General features: G+C 33.3%; 1 protein-coding gene and 1 long non-coding RNA gene across 2 annotated transcripts; one reads left to right on the forward strand and one right to left on the reverse strand.

Moving 5' to 3' along the window:
- Positions 1–1,545: 1,545 nt before the first annotated feature.
- LOC139425414 (uncharacterized) lies at positions 1,546–26,333 on the reverse strand. The gene is made up of 3 exons (XR_011636671.1): positions 26,226–26,333; positions 12,654–12,748; positions 1,546–1,679 (listed from the first exon to the last, which is right to left on the reverse strand). It is a non-coding gene; the product is annotated as an uncharacterized lncRNA (long non-coding RNA).
- LOC107450005 (FMRFamide-activated amiloride-sensitive sodium channel) lies at positions 16,009–23,867 on the forward strand. The gene is made up of 7 exons (XM_016065710.4): positions 16,009–16,488; positions 17,384–17,483; positions 18,567–18,621; positions 18,708–18,759; positions 19,616–19,638; positions 21,640–21,712; positions 23,541–23,867. The coding sequence occupies exons 2-7, from the start codon at positions 17,465–17,467 to the stop codon at positions 23,739–23,741; spliced, it is 423 nt and encodes a 140-aa protein (XP_015921196.1). The 5' UTR covers positions 16,009–16,488; positions 17,384–17,464; the 3' UTR covers positions 23,742–23,867.
- Positions 26,334–26,425: the final 92 nt, after the last annotated feature.

Here is a 26,425-nt window from a genome sequence, read left to right on the forward strand (position 1 = left end):
AATGTATAGAATTGCGAATCAATTATTAACGAAATATCAAGAGTGATTACTTAAATGCGAGATTCGAAATTCGCAAGTAGAAATTATGTAGTATTTAAAATATCGAGATTATAAAAACTGCGCGGAAATCCGAAGCTCAAAAAGTCATTTGGAATAACGATGAAATGGTCGCAAATAAAGTGTATTAAAAAATAACTCGATTTTGAAATTTGCGTGTCAGAATAATGTGTTGAAAATCCGTATCGATAATCGCCGAAAAAGCTATCGAAAAACTACACAGATTCACGACGCAATTTGTGCAATTTGAAAGCGTTTAAAAATCATAATTTGAATGGGGAATTCTATTATTTTTTTTATAACCATTGTTGAGAACAGCCCACCCAATTTTTTGGGTTCATGACTGCCAATGTTCAACTCCATAGCCTTGTCATTTTGAACCCAATCCAGAAGGCAATGGAATACATTGATCAGGTTTTGGGAGAATTTTGCCTTCGTAGAAGATTGTTTGATGGAATTAAACCGCACTTGCGCTACATGGAGAGGAAAACCACGAAAAACTCCCATGGTTAACCTGACGGCAAGGGGACTCTAATCTATGATCCGTCTACACTGAAGATATTTTACTTTAGCACTGTGGTCAGTGTAAGCCAGATGCAGAATTCGTATGAACCAGCCATCGCTGGGATTCGAACTCGTTTCACCTCATTGGAAGGCGAGCACTCCATTCCCTGAGCCATCACTGCTCTGAATGGAGGATCAAAAATTTCCAACCTTTTTTTTCTTTTCAAAAAGGGGAAATTTTTTAAAATTATGTTCAGGTGCTGCCCCAGGCCGCACTTCAACATCTAGCTGGCCGCATATGGCCCGCGGGCCACAGGTTGTGCGTACCCTTATTTTAAATTCTATACACATATTTGGAATTATAGGTAATATTTTAACCCTCTTAATTTCACTGACGCTATTTAAATTAAGTGCGAATCCTGAATTCATTGATTACTATTAATTATTAAGTCAAAACTTAATTCAAATTCTGTCAATCTACATCAATAAGTCACCATTTTTTTCTCAACTCAGTTAATTACCCAATTTTTTCCCAAAATCATTTTCAAATCTTTTTTTCAGTTATAAGAAAATTTACATAAATTCATTTTTATACTTTCTAAAGATATTAATCAATTCAACAAAAAGAGTATACGCTTAGTTCTTTTAAAAATACACATTTAATGTGCTTTGCAGACAGCTGTTCTTTTAAAGAAGGGATTATATTAATTGTTTTGAAATTTCATACAAAGATACTGTGTCTATTTAGTACTTTATTTCGTGATATAAGTTTTAATGTCAACTTATTTCAAGTGATACATGTTTAATATTCAACATCATGATATTTTTTGATCATGCCTCTGTTGATAAAAATTTAATTCTAAATCCAATACTATATGTTTAATGCAAAACATGTTTCACTTGTTGTGTGTTCAACCATTGAATTATTTCACTTTTTCCTTTTCAGAATTAAATCCAACTTGTTTTGTGACAGATTTCCTGAACTCTGTCATCCTCGCAAGAATTTGACTGCTTTCTGTGAGAAGTATCCTATATTTTGCGATCAAAACTTTGATCCCGGGAATGAATCAGTGAGACACAATCTTTTTCTAATTGCTGCAGACTATTCAAGGTCTTAACTGTAATAAAGAAGTCAGAGATTCAGTTATTAATGATTTTAAGAGACTAAAAAAGAGTTTCACAAATAAAACTAAATTACGCATAAATAGTTTACATAAACAATCATTATTTTCCTAATTGCTATACTCTGGTAGATTTTTTATTCTAAAATTACGGTAAAATAACCGGCAGCAGTCTGTAAATCCAATGAACAGCAAAGTTCACAGTTAGGAACGTTTCTTACTTTTACAGTTTTGAAACCGTTAACAGCTAGATGGATAAAAAACGTAAGAATTAAATTTAACTAAACATAGAAGTTAGGCTAATCTGGGATTTTCCTTAGTTAATGAAGTTAATGATGTGTTTTGCAAAATAACGAATGGACTATGGCTTAATTAGTTTTTCTGAATTTACCATCTATTGTGAAAATTAGAAAATTCTGGATTTTTTTGTATTAGAAACCCTGTGGTGCTGCCATCTATGCGTTAATGAGAGTTTGCCTTTCTAATAATCCAGGGTCACACATTAGGGAGAGCTGGATACTGGAAATAATGAAACTTGTGTCAACTCAGGGTCCACATAGTCGCTCATGATATTCATAGATTCGCCCTCTCGGCTACAATAAGTACCCAACTACAAAGAACTAATTGGCTTCATAGTGTGGCCCCAGTTGGTGCGAATAAAATTCTGATTGTTTAACCCTGTTATATGAAAACATTTTATAAACGGTTTTTCTCACAGTTAATAGTTTGAATGAACAATTCCTTTTTATGATTATTTGACTTTTTTGGTTGAATAGGGTAAAATAATTAAATAAATTGTTATTTAACCATTTTTTCAAATAAATTTTTAACAGTGTAAAAAAGATCGATTCCTTGGGAGAGTGGTTGTAAGCGTTATGTACGTCAGCCATTTTACTTGCTTTATGATATATTCACCCGACTAAAAGTCTGTGATTTTTATATCTTATCAAAACCTGTATTATCATATTTGATTAAGAATGACTTAGATCACCGTGATATTTAAATAATTCAAAGATGCATAAAAAGACCTGATTCGCTCATTGTAATGTTTTTAAGTGCGTTGAGGAATTAGTGGTTACAGGTTGGTAGCTCTGCATTAATGTGTAATGATGGTCAAAGCAAATTAAATCGCGTTTATTTAACAAATAAAATAGTATTAAAGAATAAAGCTTTAAAATCACCTAAAAAATCATACTTTGAAGTTATGTGAAAAGGTAGAGCTGCTAACCCAGAAGTTCTACCTCTACACATTATTTCAGGTGATATTTAAATAATAATTAAGTGTCAAAATTTCACCATCAGCTAAAGACAATACTATTTACGTTTCCAACATTTTAAGTATATCTTTAAATTATGCGGTAGCCATTTTTTTAAAAAATTTAATGTTAAAACAGAAACTCTGCGACCACTTGAAATATTTGGGAAAAATCTCAAATTAAAAGCTGTAGAATTTGGCAGGTCTGAAGGCAACTAATACAGTAGTAGGTGTTAGAACTAGGCATCTTTAAAAACAGAATAAAATATTGATTGAAGGTTACATATAAGGATAAGAAACACTTTATACAACAGTGACTCTTTTAACAAAATTATCCTTAGCATTTAAATTTATAGTGGTTTCTAGAATTCTCACTAGATAAGCAACAAGATACACAGGCATATCTCATATTTCTCACCAACAAAGCTGCTCTAAACAATTGTAAAATGTGACCTATTGTTCCAAGACCTTCAATTTAAAATATCTTTTTTTTCTTCCAAATCAGATATTTTAGAATAATTCAATTTTTATCCTATATGGTTTACTCGACAAACAGTGCTATGATAATTTAATTTTTAAATGTACCAGAGGGGCTGTTCCTTTTCTCACTACAATCGTCAAGTTCCGCGGTTGCTTTTCGTTATAACAACGTTGCTTTTTTTTCCAAAAAAAAGTTCGTCGATATTTTTCAAAAATAAAGAAAAATGATTTTGTTATTATTATTACGTAATTATTATAACTTTATGTAAGAGTATTTTGTGAACATTGTGACGAAATGTGGGAATACATGAATTTAAAAAATAATCATCTCTACTTGGAAAAAAAAAATTGAACTTAGAATAACTGACTGTGGGACTAAGTAAGAAGAAATTAATAAGTTATTTTACTCGTTAATGATATAAAACGATAACCTTCTATCGTTATAGTTTCGAAACAGTTCCAATTGGAAATGGTTATTGTTAGAAATTTCGATCTAAGTGTTAAGAATTTTATCGAAATGTTAGCATCTCTTTCACTCTCTCTAATTACTTTCTACTTTATTCTTTTTTGCTATTTTAGACGTCAAGTGAAGCGCGAACTTGTAAAATGTAGACTTTGAGACATATATAAATTTTTTTTACAACGGATGAATAGTCATTCTTTATTCATTGTAAGTACGTCTTGAAAAATGAACAAACAGTTCTTCCGCTTGATCTTCCATTTATTTACACCTTCATTTCGGAATATAAAAAAACTTCTAATATTTTGTTAAAAATTTATATGAACGTGAATAAAAAACTTAGTTACACTATTTTAAAATTACAAGGTGAAACTTCCTTAGAATTCGTAACTTAAAGGGATTGGCTACGCCCTCCGTATCCCCCCTTTGCTGCATCCCCGTGCATGACAACATTATTTTATTATTCATTTTAATTATTTTCGTGATTACTAACTACTATATAAATAGATTCCAGCAGTTGCACCACACGAGCTACCTCCTCTGTCACGACATGAATACAGGGAGATGGGAATGAAGGCTGAAGATCTGGTTACATATTGCATAGTATATGATTTTCCCAGATTAACAAATTGCAGGTAAATATTCATTGGGTAATTGCTCGATTTTTTAGTCACTATACTTTCCATAAATTCCCCAAATAATTTTGTGAACTTTTGATTGAATTGAAATATTAAATTTATTCATTTCCATTAACTTGATTGATTGAGCCTATTTATCAAGCAGGTTCAAAATGGCTTCATTTCTAACATGATTTAGATTATAAAACAATAAATGGGTGAGTTGGAGTTCTTGGATTGGGTTCCTAACTGTTCTGACATTGCCGTTCGAAAAAAGAAGTTGAATCGGTTTTAATAGGACGAGAAGAGCAGAGATTTTTCTTCTTACTGGATTTTTGTCTTGAATTCAAGTGTTTAGAAACAAAGCTTAATACAAAATATTTTTCATCGCTGCGCCGATTGTATTATTTACTGTAAACTTCTTCATCAAGATAAAAATTCATTTGAAATATACATTGCAATGCTTCTTAAGTTTCTCAAAATGGTGAATTTAATTTAATTATTCTTTAAGATTTTAACTTTTTTTGATGTTCGTTTTTCTAAAAGAATTATTTAAAACATTGACAAGAGAATTATTATTAAATAAACAGCATTGAGGTCACGTGGAAACTAAGAACTAGATCGTCCGAAAAGTCGCTCTAAAATCTCTGAGTCACAGAGCTCCACAGGAGGGAATATATTTTATCAACCAAAAACAGATATTACATAAGTTAGATATAATCAACGTCAATGCAATTTTGACATTTGGTGGACCATAAACCATCCTGAGCACTCCACCACCAAAGACATGTAATTTCTCAGAGGATTGAATGTGTTGGCCCTTGACTACGTCTTTCATCTTGTCGAACAATTGTCAAACCTGACATGGTAGCCAAAACATTTGTTATAAGCGATGTTGCCTCCATACTGACTCCTTTGGCCCACTCCGTTGACATTAAGGGACGGACTGAGGTTGCTTCGTTACAGCACATCGACTTTCTGATGATTGTATGGACTATTACTACCCTGCATCCCCTCCTTTCATTTGTCCAATACTGACCATCTTCTATCCTAAATGTTCACTCTCTCAAATTAAAAGCATTTGCCTCATCTCGACAGTGGCAAAAAGAAAGGTAGCTGTCTTCTATCGTCCTCAAACATTCTGAACATCATCCCTATCGCAATGTGTATCGATTCATTTCAAGAGCTTTAGGGGAGGGCGGGATAGCCTGGTTAGTAAGGCACTGGGCCCATGGGTTCAAGCCCCACCGGCCGAAGACTCTCCGTGTAGTAAGCAGATGGTGACAGATGCACGTTAAATCTGTCGAGTCGCGAAGTCCTCCATATTCCCCTAACAAATCAAAACTCTGGGGGTACTGATCAAGGAGTTTCCTAGTCTTCTGGATTGGTTAAAAATTACAAGGCTACGGAGTTGAACATTAGTAGTCGTAAACCCAAAACTGGGTCGACCTTTCAATGACGATTAAAGAAAAAGAGCTGTTGGCTCAATAATTTCTGTACGACTCTAGAATTACACACTACTAGAGAATGTATTTTATACTAAAAATATGAACTTTTATCTTTCAGTATATTACTAATTATACTAAACCTTTTCCTACCAGGATATATTTAAAATTTAGCTTTCAGAAGACTGAAAAAGAGAAATGCTGCTGCTGTATGATTTCAAAGAAGATAAACTTGAAATACATCTCCTCATTTAATAAGCTATTTACTGAATAAGGCAGTAGTAAATCTACTAGCAAACTTTGAACATAATAGCTAGTATATTTTATTTTAATAAGGGTTCTATGAAATGTATAGTTTTAAAATTAGTTTCAAATTAAAAAAAATGCTTTCAAAATTATAATAGTTAAAGGCTTAACTTACAAAAATTTCATTAAATTGTTTTAATGTAAAAATAAATATTGTAATAAGTTCTTATTTCTTGTGATAGTTAAACTCTTGTGCATTGCAAATTTCCAATTCTTCTCTTTAGTGGTCCAGACATAGTCAATGTGTTCGATACCAAAGGCTTACCTAATAACTGCTACACATTTAACAGCTTATGGGGAAAGATTGATGGATCTAAGTTCATTAAGGCGAAGTCACGTAAGCTTTGCTGTTAATAGTATTTTTTATGATATTTTTAGCTGCAACTTTTTAATTTAACTAAAGCCCCATAGTTGTTTGAAATATTACATTGTTTTAAGAATAGTGATTAATCGATATTTTTTTTAAATTAGAGCACTCATTCAGCTGAAATTGAAAAGCAAATTCATTCAAAGTTAGAAAATAAACATTAAATAAATAGGCATTAAATAAACAACTCCGGGCTGTTTAATTCTATCCAATCATTATAAAATTTAAAACTGGTACTTTTAAATTCAGAATCTTTATAATAGACGAGTAGGTAGTCTTGCAACATTGGTTGATCGAAGGAATCGTATAAAGTTGCATGTGCGACAATCAGCTAGCTGTTGACCAAACTGTTTAAGTCATGCACATTTTGAATTTTAATGCGGTGGTTTTTATTAAAGAATAAGCTTTATGCACTTGAAAAGTCTGCAACAATGTTTATGCTTATATATATGATATAACTAAACAATGTTTGTATTGGAAATTTGCAGCTTATTTGAATTTTAATGTAATATGCCCCGAAGCTGAGGTTCTTTGAACTCATTTTTTTATTACGTTGCATATAAGATACTTGTTTAGACTATAGATATCAGACAATCGGGTACTTGCAACTCGGAAAGAATATCGCTGAAACCACATGTTTAAGTCTAATCAAGGTGGCTATGAACAACGTGTTAACGTTACAGCTACTAGACTTGGTTTATTATCACCCTGACTCTATCTTTCGGAGTAGATTAATTTTATGCATGTAAGCGACGTTATGCTTGTGTATCGAACCTGATTGGTTGCTGAAAAATAATGACGAATAAATAATAAAAATAATAATGCAAATCGTGGCATAAACAAATGCCATGATTTACACATTCATGACGTCGCTTGAGGGTATCAGGCAATTATTTGTGGACAAAGGCCTAATTGTCCCTTTTTGAGAGAATGAAGTTCATAGAATGAATTTTTTAACTAACGATAAATTTTCTTCCAACATAGATACATTATGTTCAGTACGCAGTTTTTGAATTTTTGCTGTAATGTGTGAAAGTTTTTTTTTAAAACAAACTTACGCTAGCAAATATTTTTCCAAAATTTTTTTTGAACTGTTTAATGCATTTAATGCATTTCTGAATTAATTCGTCTTTTGGCTACAATTAGAGTGTGGTCTAAATCAGCTACGCTTAACTTAGACCACTTTGTGTGTCATTGCCCTACAGGCTCGTAAAGTATAGGAATGATCTCACGAAATACGATTAAGAGTCTGAAAACAGACTATTCGATATCCGATAAAATATCCTATCTTTAAAAGATTCATTTCATAGTATGACTCCATGGATCTGTAATGCATATAATGCTTGGGTTGGAAAAACTTCGAAATATTAGATAGGAGCCTCCGTTTTTAATTTAAGTTCTGGATTCTTTACAAAATGTACACCAATTTAAATTTTCTGCATTTAGATTTGCAGATAACTACAGATTACTGTAATCGGAATACGAAAATGGGGTTCAAATTGTTCAAAATGGAGATATCTCGAAAAATACAAGTCACGTCGAAAAAATAAAAATAAACATGCAAAATGAAAATTAGGTATATTTTTGAAAAAAATCTATTTAATCTCACCAAAATTGACCCTTACTCTCAATCTTGACCCCGAATGGGAGAGTTCGTCTTTGAATCATAGAATGCTTTTCTAAAAAAAACAATGAATATTTAATTTTATGCGTTGCTAATCGAGACTTTTTGGACACCCTGTATGTATTTAATATACAATTGCAGTGTTGCATTTATTCTTTTTTCAGTAATTATGGTTATTGTAAAATCGGACAAAGCTCAAACAAATCAATTTTACACTGGAACTCCATTTGCACTGCAGTTAGCCCTTCACAATCCATACAGCCTTGTCAATCCATTTATGAACGGCTTCACCATAAAACCATGTTCCAATTATTATGTATATCCCTCCAAAGTAAGTGGAATTTAATTTATTTTTAAAAACAAAAACAAATCTCAATTTTTTCTTTTGTCTTTTTGGTTTGTTCGGACATTATTTACAAATATTTTATCTTTTTTTGCTCGATACATAAAATACTTTCAGAACTGTATAAACTTATAACGTATTAGGAAAAGAACTTTATCTGCATTTACATTAATAATTTACATAATACATTAATAATTTATTTTGAGGATATAAATCATCAGCTTCTAAAACGTGTTTCGCGGAACCCTAAAGTTCCGGGAAAAGGTCACAGAGAATCTGATAATTGGAACTTTTTACCTAGTAAATAACTACGCTGCCCAGTAAATTCATCAACTACAAATCACAAGCTCCCCCACTAGCCATAATATGAAGTACTCAAGGGTTTCTCTGTCGGCAATTGAAGTACATGATGTTTTCTGAAAGTATTCCCTTTTTGTATATAACGTTATTAAGAAGACGGCCGTCATTTTTATTAGTCACGAAAAAAAAACATTTAGACAAAAGTCACTACTCTGTTAAACATTTCTCGGAAAAAATGGTTAAATAACAATTTATTTAATTGTTATTTTACCGTATTCAAACAAAACAGTTAAATAACTAGAAATAAGATGATATTCAAATTGATAACTGTGAGGAAAACCGTGTAGTAACTGCTTTCACCTAATACGATTAAACAATTAGAATTTTATCGCACCAATTAGGACCACCTAATGAAACCACTCGGTTTCTTACAGAATTTCAGAAAAACATGAAATTCATTCTGTCATTCTCATGGCCGGCTAAGCAGGAGGTTTGAATGCCATTACTACAATATTTCTTCCCTTCCTTCAATGCATGAAGAGTTTCCAGGGTCCATCATTCTTTAATCGGTAACCCCATATTAGAATACGGAACTATCATTCACGCATAAATGGCGCAGCGCCCACAGACTTCCCTGTCTATTCAAATTATATTTTCATGAGTTAGAAACTATGCTAGTTTTAAATAGTTACAAAACTGCATAGTTTTGTATTCATGGTTTCTTAACCGTACCAGTTGTAAACGGTTTCAAAACTGTGAAAATAATAAAATGTTCCTAACCATAAACTTTATGGTTAGACTTTGAGGTTTGGCAGCTCCAAGGGCAAAGCCCATCCACCAGAGGTCTATTGTACCCAAACCCTAAATCATGATTAGTAAGAAAGCCCTATAGCTGAAATAAAATTCAACAAACACCTTGAAGGAACATCATGCAGCTCCCAGGCCTTAATACAATGTTGCCCTAAATGCTCAAATCTTTGAGCAGAATAGACCTCACAATCACGAAGTATATGTCGTGATGTCTCTTCTTCAAGGTGACAACCTCTGCAAATAGGATTAGTTTCAATACCTATTACATATAGGTGTCTCCTGAGGATACAGTGTCCAGTGAGAAGAACAATGATCTTCCTCAAGCTGTTTCTGTTTAGCTTCAGAAGCTCTTTTTGACGTACACTGGGACAGTCACGATTCAGCTCTTTAGTTTGTCTCTGACCGTCTGTATCGTGCCATTGCTCATGGGAAATTTTGCCATAGAGCTTGAATAGAGATGCCCTGAAAAAGGTGGGAGAAATTCCCAAGGCGGGTTCAGGGCCCCAGAAAATAGCGCTAGAGCCAGCTCGTGCTGCTTCATCAGTTAACTCAATTCCAAGAATACCCATATGCCCAGGTACCCAATGTAGGTATTACCCTGTTATGAGAAGAAATGCCACAAAGGACCGAGAAGCATTCCCACACTAGCAATGAGGTGAATTTACACTTTGGCAGTGATAGGAGGGTAGCATGACTGTCGGAACAGATGCGGATTGTCATATTTTGATATACTAGTCTAAGCATATCTTGCAGCACAAGATAATGGCATTGACCTCAGCCTGAAAAACAGGGGCATAGCTACCTATGGGAAAGTGAAGTTTGGTACCATAATTGGAGCAATAAATTCTGCTCCTGATTTGAGACCAAGCCTTGAACCATCAGTGTACCATATTGGACATTTGCTTTTAAGCTACAGAGGAGAAATTAAACCATTCATCTCTAGTAGGAAAATGGATCATGAAAGGCTTGTAAAATGCATATCTTAGGGACATATAATCACTAGGCATAATAAAAGCTGAGATTAAGTCTGTCGGAGCTCAACCTAGTCCTAGATCACCAGACAATTGCGCCATATGTGTTAATAGGACTAATAATCATTGAGTATATCCAGAAAACTATTTTGGGGGACAATCCCCAGGTTCTACTATAGCATTTCTGCTAAACCAGAAAATCTTCCTGACCCTGCTGATGCAGCATTTTAGATGATAATCCCAGTTAAGTTTGGAGTCATAATAAACCATGAGAAACTTGACATTCTCAGTGAGTTCCAATCTATATTCTAGGTATTACACATTATCTAGAACAAAACGCCTTTTTCTAGTGAAGGCTACAAGACTTATCTTGGAAGGGTTAACAGATAAGCCAGAATCAGAGCACCATCTTGTTACTTCCAGACGTGCACTATTCTTAATATCAGAGACTGTTTCGCCATGCTTGTCTCTGACAACAATAACACCGTCATCAGCATACCCAATACATGGAATGTCAGGTTCAGTTAACCGAACTAACAAAGAGTATATAACCATACACCCTAGGATAGAGGACAAAACCCTTTCCAGAGGGCATCCTGAGATAGCATGCACTCTCATGCTTGTACTCAGTAAGGAGGAACAAAATACCGGGAGGATAGAAAATTGGCTATCCACCTGGTGATTACCGAATTTATGCTTCTGTTTTCAAGTGCTTTGATGATAGTCTCAACAGGGACTTTATCAAACGCACCTTCAATGTCAATAAAAACCGCAAGGGCAACCTCCTTATCTGAGATAGTTTTCTCAAGCATGTAGGAGAGCTCATATAGAGCATAAGCTTTTCAATAGCCTTCAACAGACAGGGAGTAAGGCTAATTGGTCCGAATAATTAAGCCTGAGAGTAGTTTTCCTTACCTGGTTTTGGAATGAAAATTACCCTGGTATTCCTAAAAGAATGAGGTATATACCCAAATGCTATACAGGATCGGAATATCCTACACTTACCTTTAGTGAAATTTCTTCCCTGGCAAAAATGAAATTAAACAAGACCATAAGAACACCTCCCAACCACTCATGGTATTTTGCAAAAAAAACTGGTAGAATCTTTCAATCTTATACCGAGAGCCCATCAAACTGCCTTTTCACGCTTCTTGAGTGGCCACACTAGATCCCTTACTCTCAACCGGGGCCAAAAAACTTATCCTGAATGTCAATGGTGCTCGACAGACATGGCCTCCCCTGCGCATATTCTAACTTGTTTGGGGCTCGGTAAAGATGAGGTCTTGCGGTACTCCAATATTTTTATGGACTTTTTGGAGGTGTTCGGATCTAGACGATTCCAAGATTAGCAACAGCAACATATCCTACATAGAATAGGGGCTAGTATGCTCACCCCCTGAATAAGCATTATTGTGATGATGTCATCCATACCTGGTGACCTGTAGGGCTTAAAGGATTTGATAGCAAATACGACTTTTTCATAGGAGACCACCATCTTGGCGGCATCCCAATCATACTCAATACAAGTAGTTGTAGGATTATCGTAAAGATGTTCATTCTTTACAGGATGAGATTCAGGGAAGTGAGCTTTGAGTAATTCTACAAGAGCCTCTGCCCCTGATTCACTGTATTTTCCGCTTGTAAGTCGAATAGCATTTAAGTTGCAATTGCAGTCTTTTGTAAGAAATTTTGCAATCCTTACGGTGGCAGAAGTGGTATTAATACCATCTCAGAAAATCTGCCAAGAGCGACATTTCACTGCTCTGATAGCCTTGTTATAGGTAGTTAGAGCGTTTCGGTAGGACTGCATCTCCTGCTCTGTTAAATAGCTTCCTACATTTCTTACGTAATTCACTAAGCTTAGAAAACCTCCAAGGAACTCGCCTTGGGGATCTAGTGGACGTAGCATTACATGAAATATGAAATGAATCGAGTATGGTCTGCTGCACTTGGTCAACAGTCCACTCCATATCATTAACATTAGTGTACTTACCGGAGAGATCCCCCATCTTTCTCCCCAGAGCTTTATAAAGGAACTCCAATAAGCTGTTCTGAGGTTCCTCCTTATGACCTTCAGTCCAGAGAGGCCTTTAATAGAAAAAGTAATTAGTTGGTGGTCTGAAGCAGTAACTGCATCAGATACCCTCCAATCATGTAGTCTATAGAACTTTATGGTTAATCGGACGGATAGACAGCAAACGGTTATTTTACCGTAATTTCAGGCTGAAATTCTAATGGTGTTGGCTGATTGGAAAAGTCTACCTGATATTTTATAGATATATTGCAATCATTCTATACGACTTTAAGATAATTTAGAAGAAATACTCCATCAGACTGAACTTGCTTAGACTTATTGCTATAAACCATTAATTACACTAAGCTGAACTAATTGTAAACTATCTGAACGCATGACTTTTATTGACACATTTCTTTAAAATTCATCTCATTTTATTAAATATTCTTTATTTCTACTTTCCTATTGGTTAATCGAACTTATATTCCTTTCTTAACTTAAACGCAAATTCTTATACAAGATAAAAAGTAAAAGTATTCAAAATTCTAATTCTAAGCAAAAGTGTAAAAAAAAATATTTGAAAATTTTTCCAGTTATGTAAAAAACTTAATTTGTGTAAATTAATTGTTAAGCACTTTTCATTTACGAAGGAAACATTTACGAACAGAAATTCATCTGCAATGTGACACTAGGCTTAACAGGGAAAAGAGAATTATTTTTATCTTAAAATTATTTTTTTTATCTTTCTTAATAGCTGAAGAGACTGTAAAAAAACGATAGCAAGATTCAAAATTTAGAAAAAATGAAAATTTTTTTAGAGATAAATGTTGTTGATGACGTGGCAATGGGGTTTCCGTTGTGAAGTATAAATTTTTTAGTTTACAGTAGCGTGTTTTAAAACTTTATCTTGAAAACTGATAACAAAAACATATTATTCTTAATTTCATATTTTTCAAACCATTTAATATTTGTTAAAAAGTACAAGTTATTGTTACATTTTTGAAGAAAAAGGATTTTTAATAATTAATTACATTAAAAGAATTTTTTTTGTTTCTTGTTGCATGAGATTCTTTGAATGGATCTCAGATACTTCTGATTCTCTGATTTCAAATAGGTAACCGGTTTCTCTCTATAAGACATAGTTTTTATCCCATTTAATAATATATTTCGAACCAGAATTTCCGTGAGAGGTCGATTTCCTCTTTGAGTCAAAATCAGAAGTGAAAGCACGGAAAGGGTAGTTATATGAAGTATGGCAGCTTAAACTGTAAAATTTAAAAGTTGAGTTATTTTTCCAGCAAACTTCAATCATTGAATCTTGAAATTATCCAATCATTTGAAGAACTGAACTACTGGTTAGGTAATTATTTCTTTTTCTTGATTCCTGTAACCCGCAAAATATTTCTAAAGCAAAAGTAAATGTTCTGGAAGCTCTGGATTTTATTTCGACAGTGTTGGACATTGTCGACTGAAGTGAATTACAAGTAGGTTTATTAAGTTTCTCGACGTAAATTGCTTCTCAATATCCGACGGGAACAATTGGCATTTTGGAATAAAATTGCATGGCTGAAGATCTGCCAAAGTGGATGATGCGTATATCGACTGCAAAACACTTCCCAATAATTTTCAATGCATCAATATGAGCCGTGATAGCTCAAGGGATAGAGCTTTCGCCTTCCAATGAGGTGAACCGGGTTCGAATCCCAGCATGGCTGGTCGATACGAATTTCGCATCCGGTTAACACCGACCACTATGCTAACGTAAAAATATCCTCAGTAGTAGGCGGATCATGGATTAGAGTCCCCTTGCCATCAGACTAGCCATGGAAAGATTTCGTGGTTTTCCTCTCCATGTAACGCAAATGTGGGTTTGCTCCGTCAAAAAGTCCTCCACGAAGGCAAATTTCTCCAATACTTGATCCAGGAGTTCCCTTGTTTTCTGGATTGGGTTCAAAGAGAATGGCTACTGAGTTGAACTTTAGTAGTGGTAAAACCAAAAGATTTGGGTCGGCTGTTCAACGACGATTATAAAATATAAAAAAATTCCTTCAGTATCTAATTTAATGCCTGCTCCAATGATAGGGATGAAGACGAGAAAAAAATATCGCAGGATATTCCCGCATCTGATCAAGAGTTCGAAAGCATAATAACTCTTAAATATTTACGAATGTAAGCGACAAAGCAAATTTGCAAGCAACTGTAAGTACAGAGAGGGATATTGTTAAAATTGTATCTAAAAATTAAAAACTCGTAGAGATTAAAAAATTTTTTTTCTAGTAAATCATCTAACAGGTCTCAATTTTTGGAAAAATATACTTACATTTCTTTTTACCCCGATTTTACGTTCTCCCGCTTCTTTCCCTTTTTAAACACTTGTTCGACAGAAAACGCGAAATCGGGATTCCACTGTTTATGAAATAAAACGTAAATTATTTAAAAACTACTGAGTGCACAAACTTTATTCATACTAGATATTTATATTTTATAACCGTCGCTGAGCAGCCGACACAATTTTTGGTTTTACGACTACTAAGGATCAACTACGTAGCCTTGTCATTTTGAACCCAATCTAGATGACAAGAGAGCTCCTGGATCAAGTATTGAGAGAAATTTGCCTTCGTGGAGAACTCTTTGAGGGAATCAACTCGCATTTGCGTTATATGTAGAGGAAGACCCCGAGAACCTCCCACTGTTAGCCTGACAGCAAGGGGACTCTAATCCATGATCCATCTATGACAAATCCATGGAATTTGTATCGACCAGCTATCGCCGGGATTCGAACCCGGTTTACCTCACTAGAAAGCGAACTATCTTTTCCCTGAGCCATCGAGGCTGACACTAGAGACAGTCGAATTCAGGTTATGACATGCTCGATATGCCTGCCATCATCATTGTGGCGCAGACGAATATCGAAATTCTGACTGAAGTGTCGGAACATTGTTGCTGTCGATGACCTCCTGAAAGGCAATTATAAGCTCAGAAACTTTTTTGAGGTTATTTATGTACACATTGTCCTTAATGTAGCCCCACAAAAAGGAGTCACATGTGTTTAGATCCGGAGAATGTGTTGAACAAGTGAGTCCAGATGCCTCTGTGTGCCGTAGAGCCAGAATGCAGTCCCCAAAGTGCTCCTTCAGAACATCAAGCACTCCTTTGTCCGATGAGGTCGAGCTCCATTTTGCATGAACTGAATCTTGTTGAAATCAGGTTCACTTTGGATAAAGGGGATGAAATCATTTTCCAAAACTTTCGCGAATCGTTCAGTAGCCACCGTACTGTCAGAGAATATCGCACCGATTACTCCGTGACTGGACATTGCACACCACACAGTCACCCGTTTAGGGTGGAGAGATTTCTCGATCGCAGAACCCAGATTCTCAGCCATTTACCTTGACATTTTCACTCGCAAATGGCTGACAAGTAGCACACGCTTGCGCATACTGATTCCCATCACGCCTTGCGACCAACCACGAAGTTTGAACTTTATCACGTAAACCTTTCAGAAGTTATGATGATTTCAGTTCAATAATTGTCACCCTAATAAATGCAACAAAAGTTTGGTCTCTAATGTTATCAGTATATTATCTTTAGAATTTTTTTAAATACCGAAAAGAATTTATATTCAGATGGTTGTAAACTTCCTTTTTTTTATTCTTTATGTCTTGTTTATGCGGCATTTTCCCACAACATTTAATGTGATTGTACACAATTTCAGCAAGTTAGCTACTTAAAACCAGCTCCCTATACAAGTGATTGCTTCAACTATTCCAAAGTGTGGTTACAGCGATCTGGAAAAGCGCCTCTCACCAAAAGAGTAACTTTTTTGCCTTTTAATCTGTCCAAAACTTTTATAAAGTTTGATAATATAACAATACTCATTCTAATTGTTCATTCTATGTTCAATCTAATAATATTTTATATATTTTTACGATTGTTTTTTAAGCAAATTATTGTATTTATTATATATGCTTCACTAGTAGTCGGGTGAAAAACTTTTTTGATACTTAGAATGAATTAAATATTTAGGCTTATTGCAATAAACGATTAATTAGGCTATATACATTAAGCTTTCACTACCCTTTACTTATTGTAAACTACTTAAATCCAATTACATTAATTGGACAATAAATGCTATATTATCCTAAAGTTATGTGGACTCCACATTAAAGTGTTTCGCTAAAAAGTGTCCGGCAGAAATGAAAAATACTAGACTTTTCCATTTCTGTGTATTATGAACTGAAACTTTATAATTCTTATAAAAATAATGATAAAAATTTATGAAATATAGAAAACTTTTTCTAATTTTCTAAATTTATCGCAAAAGAGGAATTTAAAAGTATATTCAATGTTATGAATCTTTTGATTAAGAATTAGTTAAGAAGTAATTTTTACTCTTTTAGTAATTCTAAAAAAGGGAAAATTAATACGTAGAAAGCCTAAAAAAGTAATTTTCACTTTTTTAGGCTATCTATCTCACGCATCCACTAACCTGTACTTATTGCAATAGTTTGTGAAGGATAAATTCAATAATTATATTTTCATGACAATAACCAAACAATATTTTTGATTGATATATGCAAGAGACGAAAAGAAAATGAAGCGAGAAGGATCGAATTCTATTCAGAAATTTTCGCTTGTAAGAAACTAAGCAATTTTGAAAATACTAATATTTTTTTTAACATTCTGATTATTATTTTTTATTTTCAAAGTTGTGCTCTGAAGAGTGTAGGCTTAACAAATCTTTGGAATATTTCGGATGTGTGAGCTCATACTTCGTAAAATATCCAAATATGGCGCCAATGTGTAGAGGTATTACTGATTTTATTTATATTTTATTTAATTTTTTATTTATCTCCTTTCATTGGGTTGTAATCCAAGTAATTATGTTATAAAATATTGAAATAAAACATCCATCATATTTGAAAAAAATAAGTTTTTAATGAAGTTCTCGCATTTAGATTATTCTATATCAGTTGCAAGTCATTCATGTCTAGAAATTTTGCTGTCTTAGAACTCGCACTAAATTTTTATGACATGAACAGAACGGTGATGTAATTTTGAATTTTCAATTACTAAAGATTAATTTACTTAAATGATGCAGTTTGCTGAAGTTTTGGGGATTGTTCATTAAGTTCTCTTCATCCTATCTGGAACAGCAAATTTTGATTTGAAAATTTAGAAAAAGAGCGAATTAGAAACTACGACTGTAAATCGTGAATTCTCAGAGAATACTTGAGATCTATGAAGCATTGTGGTTGATAACATTCAGAAGTAAAACATTTCTAGTGGTTTGAAATAATCAAACTGGACAGACTGCATCAGAAACGTTTAAAGAATCACCAAATTCGAATATTGAAACTTAAAAATAAAAGCAAATTCTATACAAGGAAAGTATCTAAAGATTATTGAAATTGTCAATAAATCTAGGGAATGCGATTAGAAATTAAAGATGCGATTTATTTTATTACAATGAATATAATGTTATACCCAGGGGGTGGGAATCGAGTTTTGGTGCCATTAGATTGAAAACATCCATCACGTCTATTTATTTTCGAGATAACTCCCTTCACAAAATTGTACCTCTTTCTCTTTCCGCTATTACAGTGTTATCTGTGAACCAAAAAGAGAAACATGTAAGTCAAATGAGAGCACTTTTTCTAAAGAATTGAAATCAGCAATAAAAAGTAAGGAATCCCCCACCCTATCCCTAAGCCGAAGATTGGGAGAGGATGAGTGTGGTTGTATCTTTTAAATATTTCACACTTAAATTTTTAGATTTTTGATCGTATTCCTGAAGTTATTTATCAGTTTCCATACTTTTCGGATATAGATAGAATAGCGTGTTGATTATTCTAAATTTCAAGTTTACTAATAATGATTAATGTCATTTAGAAATTCGTGCGAAAGAATTCGAAGAATGTGCCCACTTTTGTCACCAAGCCTGTTTGTAAGTGGAACTTTTTTTAAAATTAATATTGAAAAGCTCTTTATTTGAGAAATTTCAAATCAATTCATTTGATTCTTGTGTTTCAGTCGAGAAGATATTTCTGTCGACGTCCAAGAACATCCTTTTGCAAAATCGAAGGTAATGAGCAAAATTGAACTCTTTTTCTGTCAATTGGCTTAAATACTACGAAGTAATTTTCAGATGATCCCCCCCCCTTCGCCCGTTAAGCAGATGAAATGATTTTGTCCGCATTTTTCGGATATCGCTTAACTGACAAGTCTGTCGCTGATTGACTTGTATCTAATAATATGCAAGTAATATGCTTTCTCTCTGCCCCTAAAAATTTTAAAACGTTCCAGTTGTGTGTCTGCTGTATGTAGCGTTTCTCGTGTGTAATAAATCATATGTTTACTGTATGTCGCGTGTACCATTCCAGACCTATACAACCGCAACAGCGAACTGCATTGATCTTATAGTATTGAACAATACTGTTCCATTGAGTAGATAGGCTATGGATGTATGCAGAATTCAAAATAGTTTTTTATAAATTGTGAAAGTGTAACAGTTTTTCTTTCTTAAAAATAACTTTTTTCTTTTATTGTCCTGCATGTGATGCTCCTCTAACAATTAATCCAGAATAACATCTATTATAAACTTAATATGATCCAAAAAGTTAAATTATCGGCCACACGTGGTTTTCATTTTGCATCGACTTTTTTAAGTTACTTCAAAACGTGTGGGAAGTAAAGTAAAACAATCGGTCAGCGAAGACATTTAAAACGATTATTCGCTAAAAAGTTCAAATAATGAACATTTTATTAAATTTCGTTATTCCAAAAAAGTATAAAATCAAATAAAAATTAAATTTTAAAGTACACATATTACATAAAAAGAAATTATAAATGTAGAAACATATTTACGAACCTTCTTTGTCCAAGTTTCACTGTATTGATATTATATCACAAGACCTTTAATTGTTTACTTTTATATGCAGCTTGGAATTGCTAAAGAGGACGAGTGAGTAAAACATTTTTTTTTTAAATTTTATTAAATGCAAATTAAAAAAATGGATCCATTTTGTTTGCCCGGCTTATTTTTTAATTTCCATACTCATCTTTAAAATATTTATGCCACAAATTTTAATTTATTTCATTTGAAAAAGTTGATTTTGATGATCAATGTTTAGAGATATTGTTTAAAACTTTATGTAAGCAAATGATTTTCTAAAGTGAAATAAAAATTATATAGATCGCATATTAGCAGTTAAGATACGTAAAAAAACATGTTATAAAATTGTGACGATTTATTATAGAGAAAAGAAAAACGGAAAATAAAAAACCCAGTTTCATTGCCAGAAAAATAGGCGGCGATCATCAGAAAATGTCTTCCCACAATTAGACTAATAGTGAGATTTTTATACCCCCTTCAATAGTAGTGATTCGTCAGATTTTGGTTACGTATTGCTTTTTTTTTCGTTGAAATGTTAGTTTGTGGCCCCCAGTGTGCAAATAATTTTTATTTTCATTTACAAAGAATGAAAAATACATATTGTCATTACAGAGCACCGCATGTATCCTTTAAAGGAATGAAGAATTTTTGAGAAATAGAATCAAATTTTACAGCAACTGTTGCAAATTTAAGAAAACAACCGTTATCCCTGTCAAGAGAGCCACGCTAAATAGATGTCACGCCACAGCACGAACTCTTGACGCTTTTTTCTTGCCTTCTTAAATTGTGTGAAATGAGGGGAAAAAATTATATAATCAATTAATAAGTAGTAACAGTTAATAAAAATGATATCTAAAAATCGTAACAAATTCTTGCTGTTCGAATTTAAGGAAACTAATGAAAGAATATAAAATCTGTTTCTTACAGTCGATTTTCTTAAACAGCGAAACAAAAGTAAAAATTCTTTATTCAGCATTTGATTTGTTAAGAACATGTCAGTACAAGACGCGCCATTCAGCGAGACGAGTGCCAGCATTTTCAGTTATCCAATCAAATTTAATGCTCTTGCAACCTCATGTTTTTTTTTCAAGAACGAATGTTCTCCTTATTTATCGAAATATGTCTCCAAATCTAGGATTCCAGTAAGACTATGAAACGATAGCCTTTTTTAATAATTCAATGATATATATCGTAAAAGATATCACGGATTAAATTTCTGTCTAACGTGTTAAACTTTAAAGGCTTTTATATTACTTTGAGAGCCTATTTGTATTATTTGATAACGAAATAAAAGAGAACTATATGCAGTCGCGGATGATGACTTGAATATTATACAGCAATGGTCTTTTCTTAACTCGTAACGGAGTATAGTATATTGCGTGATGAATAGAATATAAATATAAAGACATCTTTTAAAAATGTTTCGAACACATAGTGACCATTTTGATACATCATTTTTCTTTCCTTTTCCTTTCTTCTGAAAACTTATTTTTGTTAATATATTTTTTTTGTACTGTCATCCTTTAAAAATTTAATCAACTTCTGGGTATGTAACCACAGAGCTTACGTACCTTGAACTTTTCGCAAGGCAAAAGGCCCAGAACAAACAAAAGTGGCTGCTTCCTCCTATTCACTACTGGTATAAAGCAAAAAGACCAGAACTCTCTATCTTTTCCTGGTGACAGGCAGACCAACACTTGCTTATCCTGACTGGCCAGTGGACACCTGAAAAGTCTCACATTTTCAGCTAATCAAAAGATCCTTCCTCTTTGCCCTAAATGCCAACTAAACCAGGCATCACCTGAGCATATCTTGAACTGTTTAGGGCTGGACTGGAGCGACATTCATTCCTCTCCCCTTTTAGTTTCGGACTTCATAAATGTCAACGGATTTATTGATCTGGTCTGACGGAGTCAGACCAGATGAATAAATCCGTTGTAACAATTAGCAACAACAATAACAACAAAAATTTAAAATTACGATTCCATGAATGTTAGTAGGTAACCTAGAGTTTTAACTATTTTTATCTATAATAATTTCTTGTTTAATTTTGATTATTTTGATTTCTAGATGCAGGTCATTGATTATTTTTTCGTTCAATAGAATGGAAGTTCTCGAATACAGATATTCTGAAAAATATCAGGTGATTTAAAATTATTTCATGTAATCATTCATGAAATATTTTGTATCTATATACTAAGATAATCAAAGCAGCAGCATAAATGACGTGTGCATAGTATTACAATTGTTTCTTTAAATCACTTCACTTGTCGATATTTAAAATGAAAGTTTTGATCCAGCTTTGACGTGCATGAAATAAAAATAGCTAAATTTGCAATAGCAAATGAATGAAATTTTGACGCAGTTGTGCTATTTACGTAAAAAATGACCTAGTGACAAACAAATTGCGCTATCCAAGGGGCGTGCTTGCAAGTTCAACAGCGAATTTTGTCTGTGAACTGTGATTTCGTTCAATTGTGATGGCTAAAACGAAAATCAATGTGTCAAGCTTAAAAATCACTGACAAATTTTAAAAATCCGAATAGTTAAAAGCAACTGTGCCGTGAATAGCTGAAATCCGATAGAAATGATGACGTTTATGATTATGTTTTGTACCGTCCATACTCATCCCGTAGACCAGTGTTTCCCAAAGTGTGGTACGCGTACCCCTGGGATACGGAAACAGTTTAGCGGGGGTGCGCGTTCCTATGCGAAATATCTTGCAACAGCAAAAATTTCAAAAAATTTCATTTGAAAACAAAGTCAGTTATGAGCTAGCTATCTACGATTACGTATTTTTCTATTGACTATTTTTTGCAGAGTCAATAATTAGTGGTGTCAACGTTGTGATTTTTAACTTATGTGCAATTTTTTTTATCGCAGCAGCTGCTTTCACAGCAAAAAAAATATCATCCTTCTCACTGATGCAAATAAACTTATTAACAAAACTTATTACCAAAAAAGAAAAATAAATATGTTTTTAAAAAAAATAAATTCATTTTTTTATTAGTGGTACACAGCGGTACGAAAAATTTAGAAAGGGTACTTAAAAATCATAAGTTTGAGAAACGCTGCCGTAGACTGTCTGTTGCTATGGCATCAAGAAAAGACTGATTTCAAAGGAGCTTTAGATACTTCTCTTGCCTACACAAATCAAAACATGTGCTAAATCCACAATCTTTTCTTAAAATTATTTAACCTCGGAATAATCTAAAGTGCTTTAAACCAGTGTTCCCCAACCCCTGGTCCACGGACCGGTACCGGTCCGTGGATCAAATGGTACCGGGCCGCCCATTTCATTGAAACTGAATTTAAATCCCTAGGTTTGTACCACAAATTGAAAATATCTGTGTTCCATTAAAATTTTATTTATTTAAATATAAGGGGTCCCCGAAGGTAGTGGCATAAATTTTTTAATGTTTGTAATGTATCATTGTCTGCTATTACCCCCAGCTGGAACCGTCTCAAGCAAAGAAAAAGCTCAGGGTTCTCATTGATTTAACGTTCTAGTAAGTTAAAATGTTAAATCACTTTATATTTATTTTTTGGTGTAACTGTATTTCATTTTGAAGGCATGTTTAAAATACAATTAAATTAAAATTAATAAATCAAAATAATCTAAAATATAAACAATCAACGCCCCCCCCCAGTGGGCCGCAGTAAAATTATCGAACGTTGACAGGTCCGCGGTGATAAAAAGGTTGGGGAACACTGCTTTAAACGACTGGTGAGTTATTTAGTCAGACGCACGAGAGGATAAACTTTTTTATACGAATAAAAAGTGCTTCATCCTATGGCGGCTTTGTAGAGAGTGTGTTTATAATGATGACATTTCAACCTGGGAATTGTCAGTACATTTCAGATGTTAACTGAAGAATAATTTTTGAGCTGAAGACTCGCTATTTAGGTTTAGAAAATATCACCTTTGCGCTTTTAACAATGTGTATCTAATGCATTTCTTATCATTACAGAGTGTGTCTCTATTTTCGTACATCGGAGGATATTTAGGACTTTGGCTGGGGATCTCTTTAGTGGCTATTTGTGATGTCATTGAAACCGCCATTTTGATTGGTCAATGGATTTTTCAGAAAGTACATCAGGCGGACAATAGAATTCATCAAAAAGGATCCTTCCAAATCAAAAGCGGAGGAAGAGAATTTTGGATTATTTAATTTCAAGACGAATAAAAATATTTAGTGAATGGTATTTACAGTATAATATTTTCATTTTTTCAATAGTAATTATGAAAATTAGTTTCAAAACAGAAAATAAATGTTCAATTTGAGAATACTAGGAAATATGTGTTTCTTTATTTGCATTTTACCTCGAACCAGAATTCACAACAGTTCTAAAGAAATTAAAGTTTTTGTTTTAACTCTTTGATGCTAAGTATACACTTAGTTTTCAATTCAATACTAGTAGGAATGGATTGCTATTGTACAGTCATAATATAGAGAAAATATTTTAATAAGAAAAACACACTGAAACAATTTATAAAATATTACTTTGATCATTCAACAAAAGCTTACTGAAAGTGACTTGAAAAGAAGCAAAACAAATATATTTAAAGTTCTTCGGAATTAAAATTACATACGAAGCTATAAAAGACAAAGTAAATGTAAAAAAAGGCCGAGATAGTCTGGTCGGTAGGCCGCTGGGCCCAAGTCCGAGATTTCGTGGGTTCGAACCCCGCCGGTCGAAGACTCCTCGTGTAGTAAAGTGACTGATGCACGTAAAATCTGTCGAGTCGCAAAAGTCCTCCATGTTCCGATAACAAATCAATATCTTTGGGGGTACTGGATTGGAGATCGATCGTTCTCTGATTCAGGTCAAAATTACGATCTATGGATGAATGAATGGATGTATGAAAAGGTCTGTCCTATAAACGGGTGCGACGTATGGTGTGGCAGAAGTCGAATTCTTGGCCGTAGATGGCGCCACTGTAAAATAAGAAACACTCTGCCTTAAATCTGCTCGGTTTCACCAAGCAGGCTTGCCCGTGTGGCAAGTGGCATTAGAACCAACCTACCAACCAAATGTTAAAATTAAAAATTCATACATTTTCTACGACATCTAAAGGTGCGAGAAATGTTAGATTATATTTTAATTAAAAAAATATTGGAATATTAAGTGATACTTTAATGAAGTTTTGTTCTAACCTGCATTAGGACATTTAACGTTGTATAATTCAAAATGAAGTAAAAACTTGTTCACTTAACATTTAAAAAAGTTTTGGCCATTTAAATAAATAATAAAAAATTATAAACTATCACTTATGTCTCGGTTGAGACGTTTCGTGTCTTGAACTTTTTTTTCAGAGCCTTTACTCTATTTAAACTTTATGCATGGACTTGATCTAGTTTATACAAACAAGATTACAGTTTAGATTTAAGAGGACAACAAAAACGTATTAAAAGAAATTTCCTGCTATTTCTTAAACAAATATTTTACTTTCAAAGATTGGTATGAGTAGATATAGAGCAAGGCGACACTCGGGATCAAACTTTCATTGATGATATCCCTCATTCTTTGTAAAAAGGAAATTTTTTCATTTTAGATGGTGGGGAAAATGACTAGCTTGGAATTCTCGTTCGAGATGGTGGTTAAAGATTGGACACTTCGTTACAAAAAGAATTTCTAAATATAATGTATAGGCTAAAATGCAATGAGTACAACGATTAGTTTTTTTTTAACTATAATATTACCCTATTTCTTTTGTAGTTGAATTAAGCGTTTCTTCTCATTTTTTATTTACTCAGTGTATGGTTAGAATTATTAATTGCCGTTAATGAGATACCTGTAAGTGACGTATCTCAATCCCGACTAGTTGTTAAAAAGTGACAATTTTTTACGTTCGCAACTGTACTTTCCATTTTATTTCGAGTAAGCCAAGCCCGTCGAGTATCAATTCTCTTAAGTGACACATTCTATATTTCTGCACAAAGATTTCAATTCTTTTACTATATGTTTCTCACTTTACACAAAGACAGGCAGGAAACCATGTAGACCATAAACAGGCTAATTATGCATCGAAGTTGCTACAAAACTTTCTATCACGGTTACAATAAAATGTGTAAACAAATAATAAATCAAAGTTAGGTAAAAAGCGTCGAAGCGAAAGAATTATATTTCAATAAATTCGATGTGCGATACGGTGCTGTATGTTTAATTAACTTCGTTAATTAACATTCTAACTTATGCGGAGAAACTTAACTTTAACCCATCATTTTGCTTATAAACGACGGCATGGGTCGCATATGACGTTATCCGTGATCTTCTTCTTGAATGCTGTTATAAATAAAATTAGTATAAACGGCATTCTCAAACTTAATGTTAAGTATCATTGAACGGTATTATCTACATCCATGTTTTTCCTAACAAATCCAAACCGAGTATTGTTTTAATAATAATCATCAATAATAGTAAAAACCAAACGAGAGCGTTAAAGGAAAATCAGTGTTACATTAAAGAACGATTGAAGGAAGAAAATGTTATGTTTCTGTGATCGTCAACTTAGTGATATTATTTTTAAGAAAAATGAATGTGCGTTTTTAAACCAATTATAGTTATCACAACTTATCCGATAGTCTCCCCTCAAACTGTACTTAACCTAAATAACAATTACAAAAGAAAAAGAAGAAAAAAGAATCATTTACTTTTGTTGTGAAAATGACGAGGTTGGAAAAATTATCGTGTTCATTTTGAAATGTTTTTAAAAACTAACAAATATGTCACAAATTTGTCATCTTAAAGCATTTTTATAATCGTTTAACGAGAATTCGTTAATATTCGATCAATATATTCAATTGATCCTAATCCATTAATAAGAATCGTTAAGCAAACACAGCTGATTTTT

This window comes from Parasteatoda tepidariorum, chromosome 4 (genome assembly GCF_043381705.1).
Source record: "Parasteatoda tepidariorum isolate YZ-2023 chromosome 4, CAS_Ptep_4.0, whole genome shotgun sequence".
Taxonomy (NCBI): domain Eukaryota; kingdom Metazoa; phylum Arthropoda; class Arachnida; order Araneae; family Theridiidae; genus Parasteatoda; species Parasteatoda tepidariorum.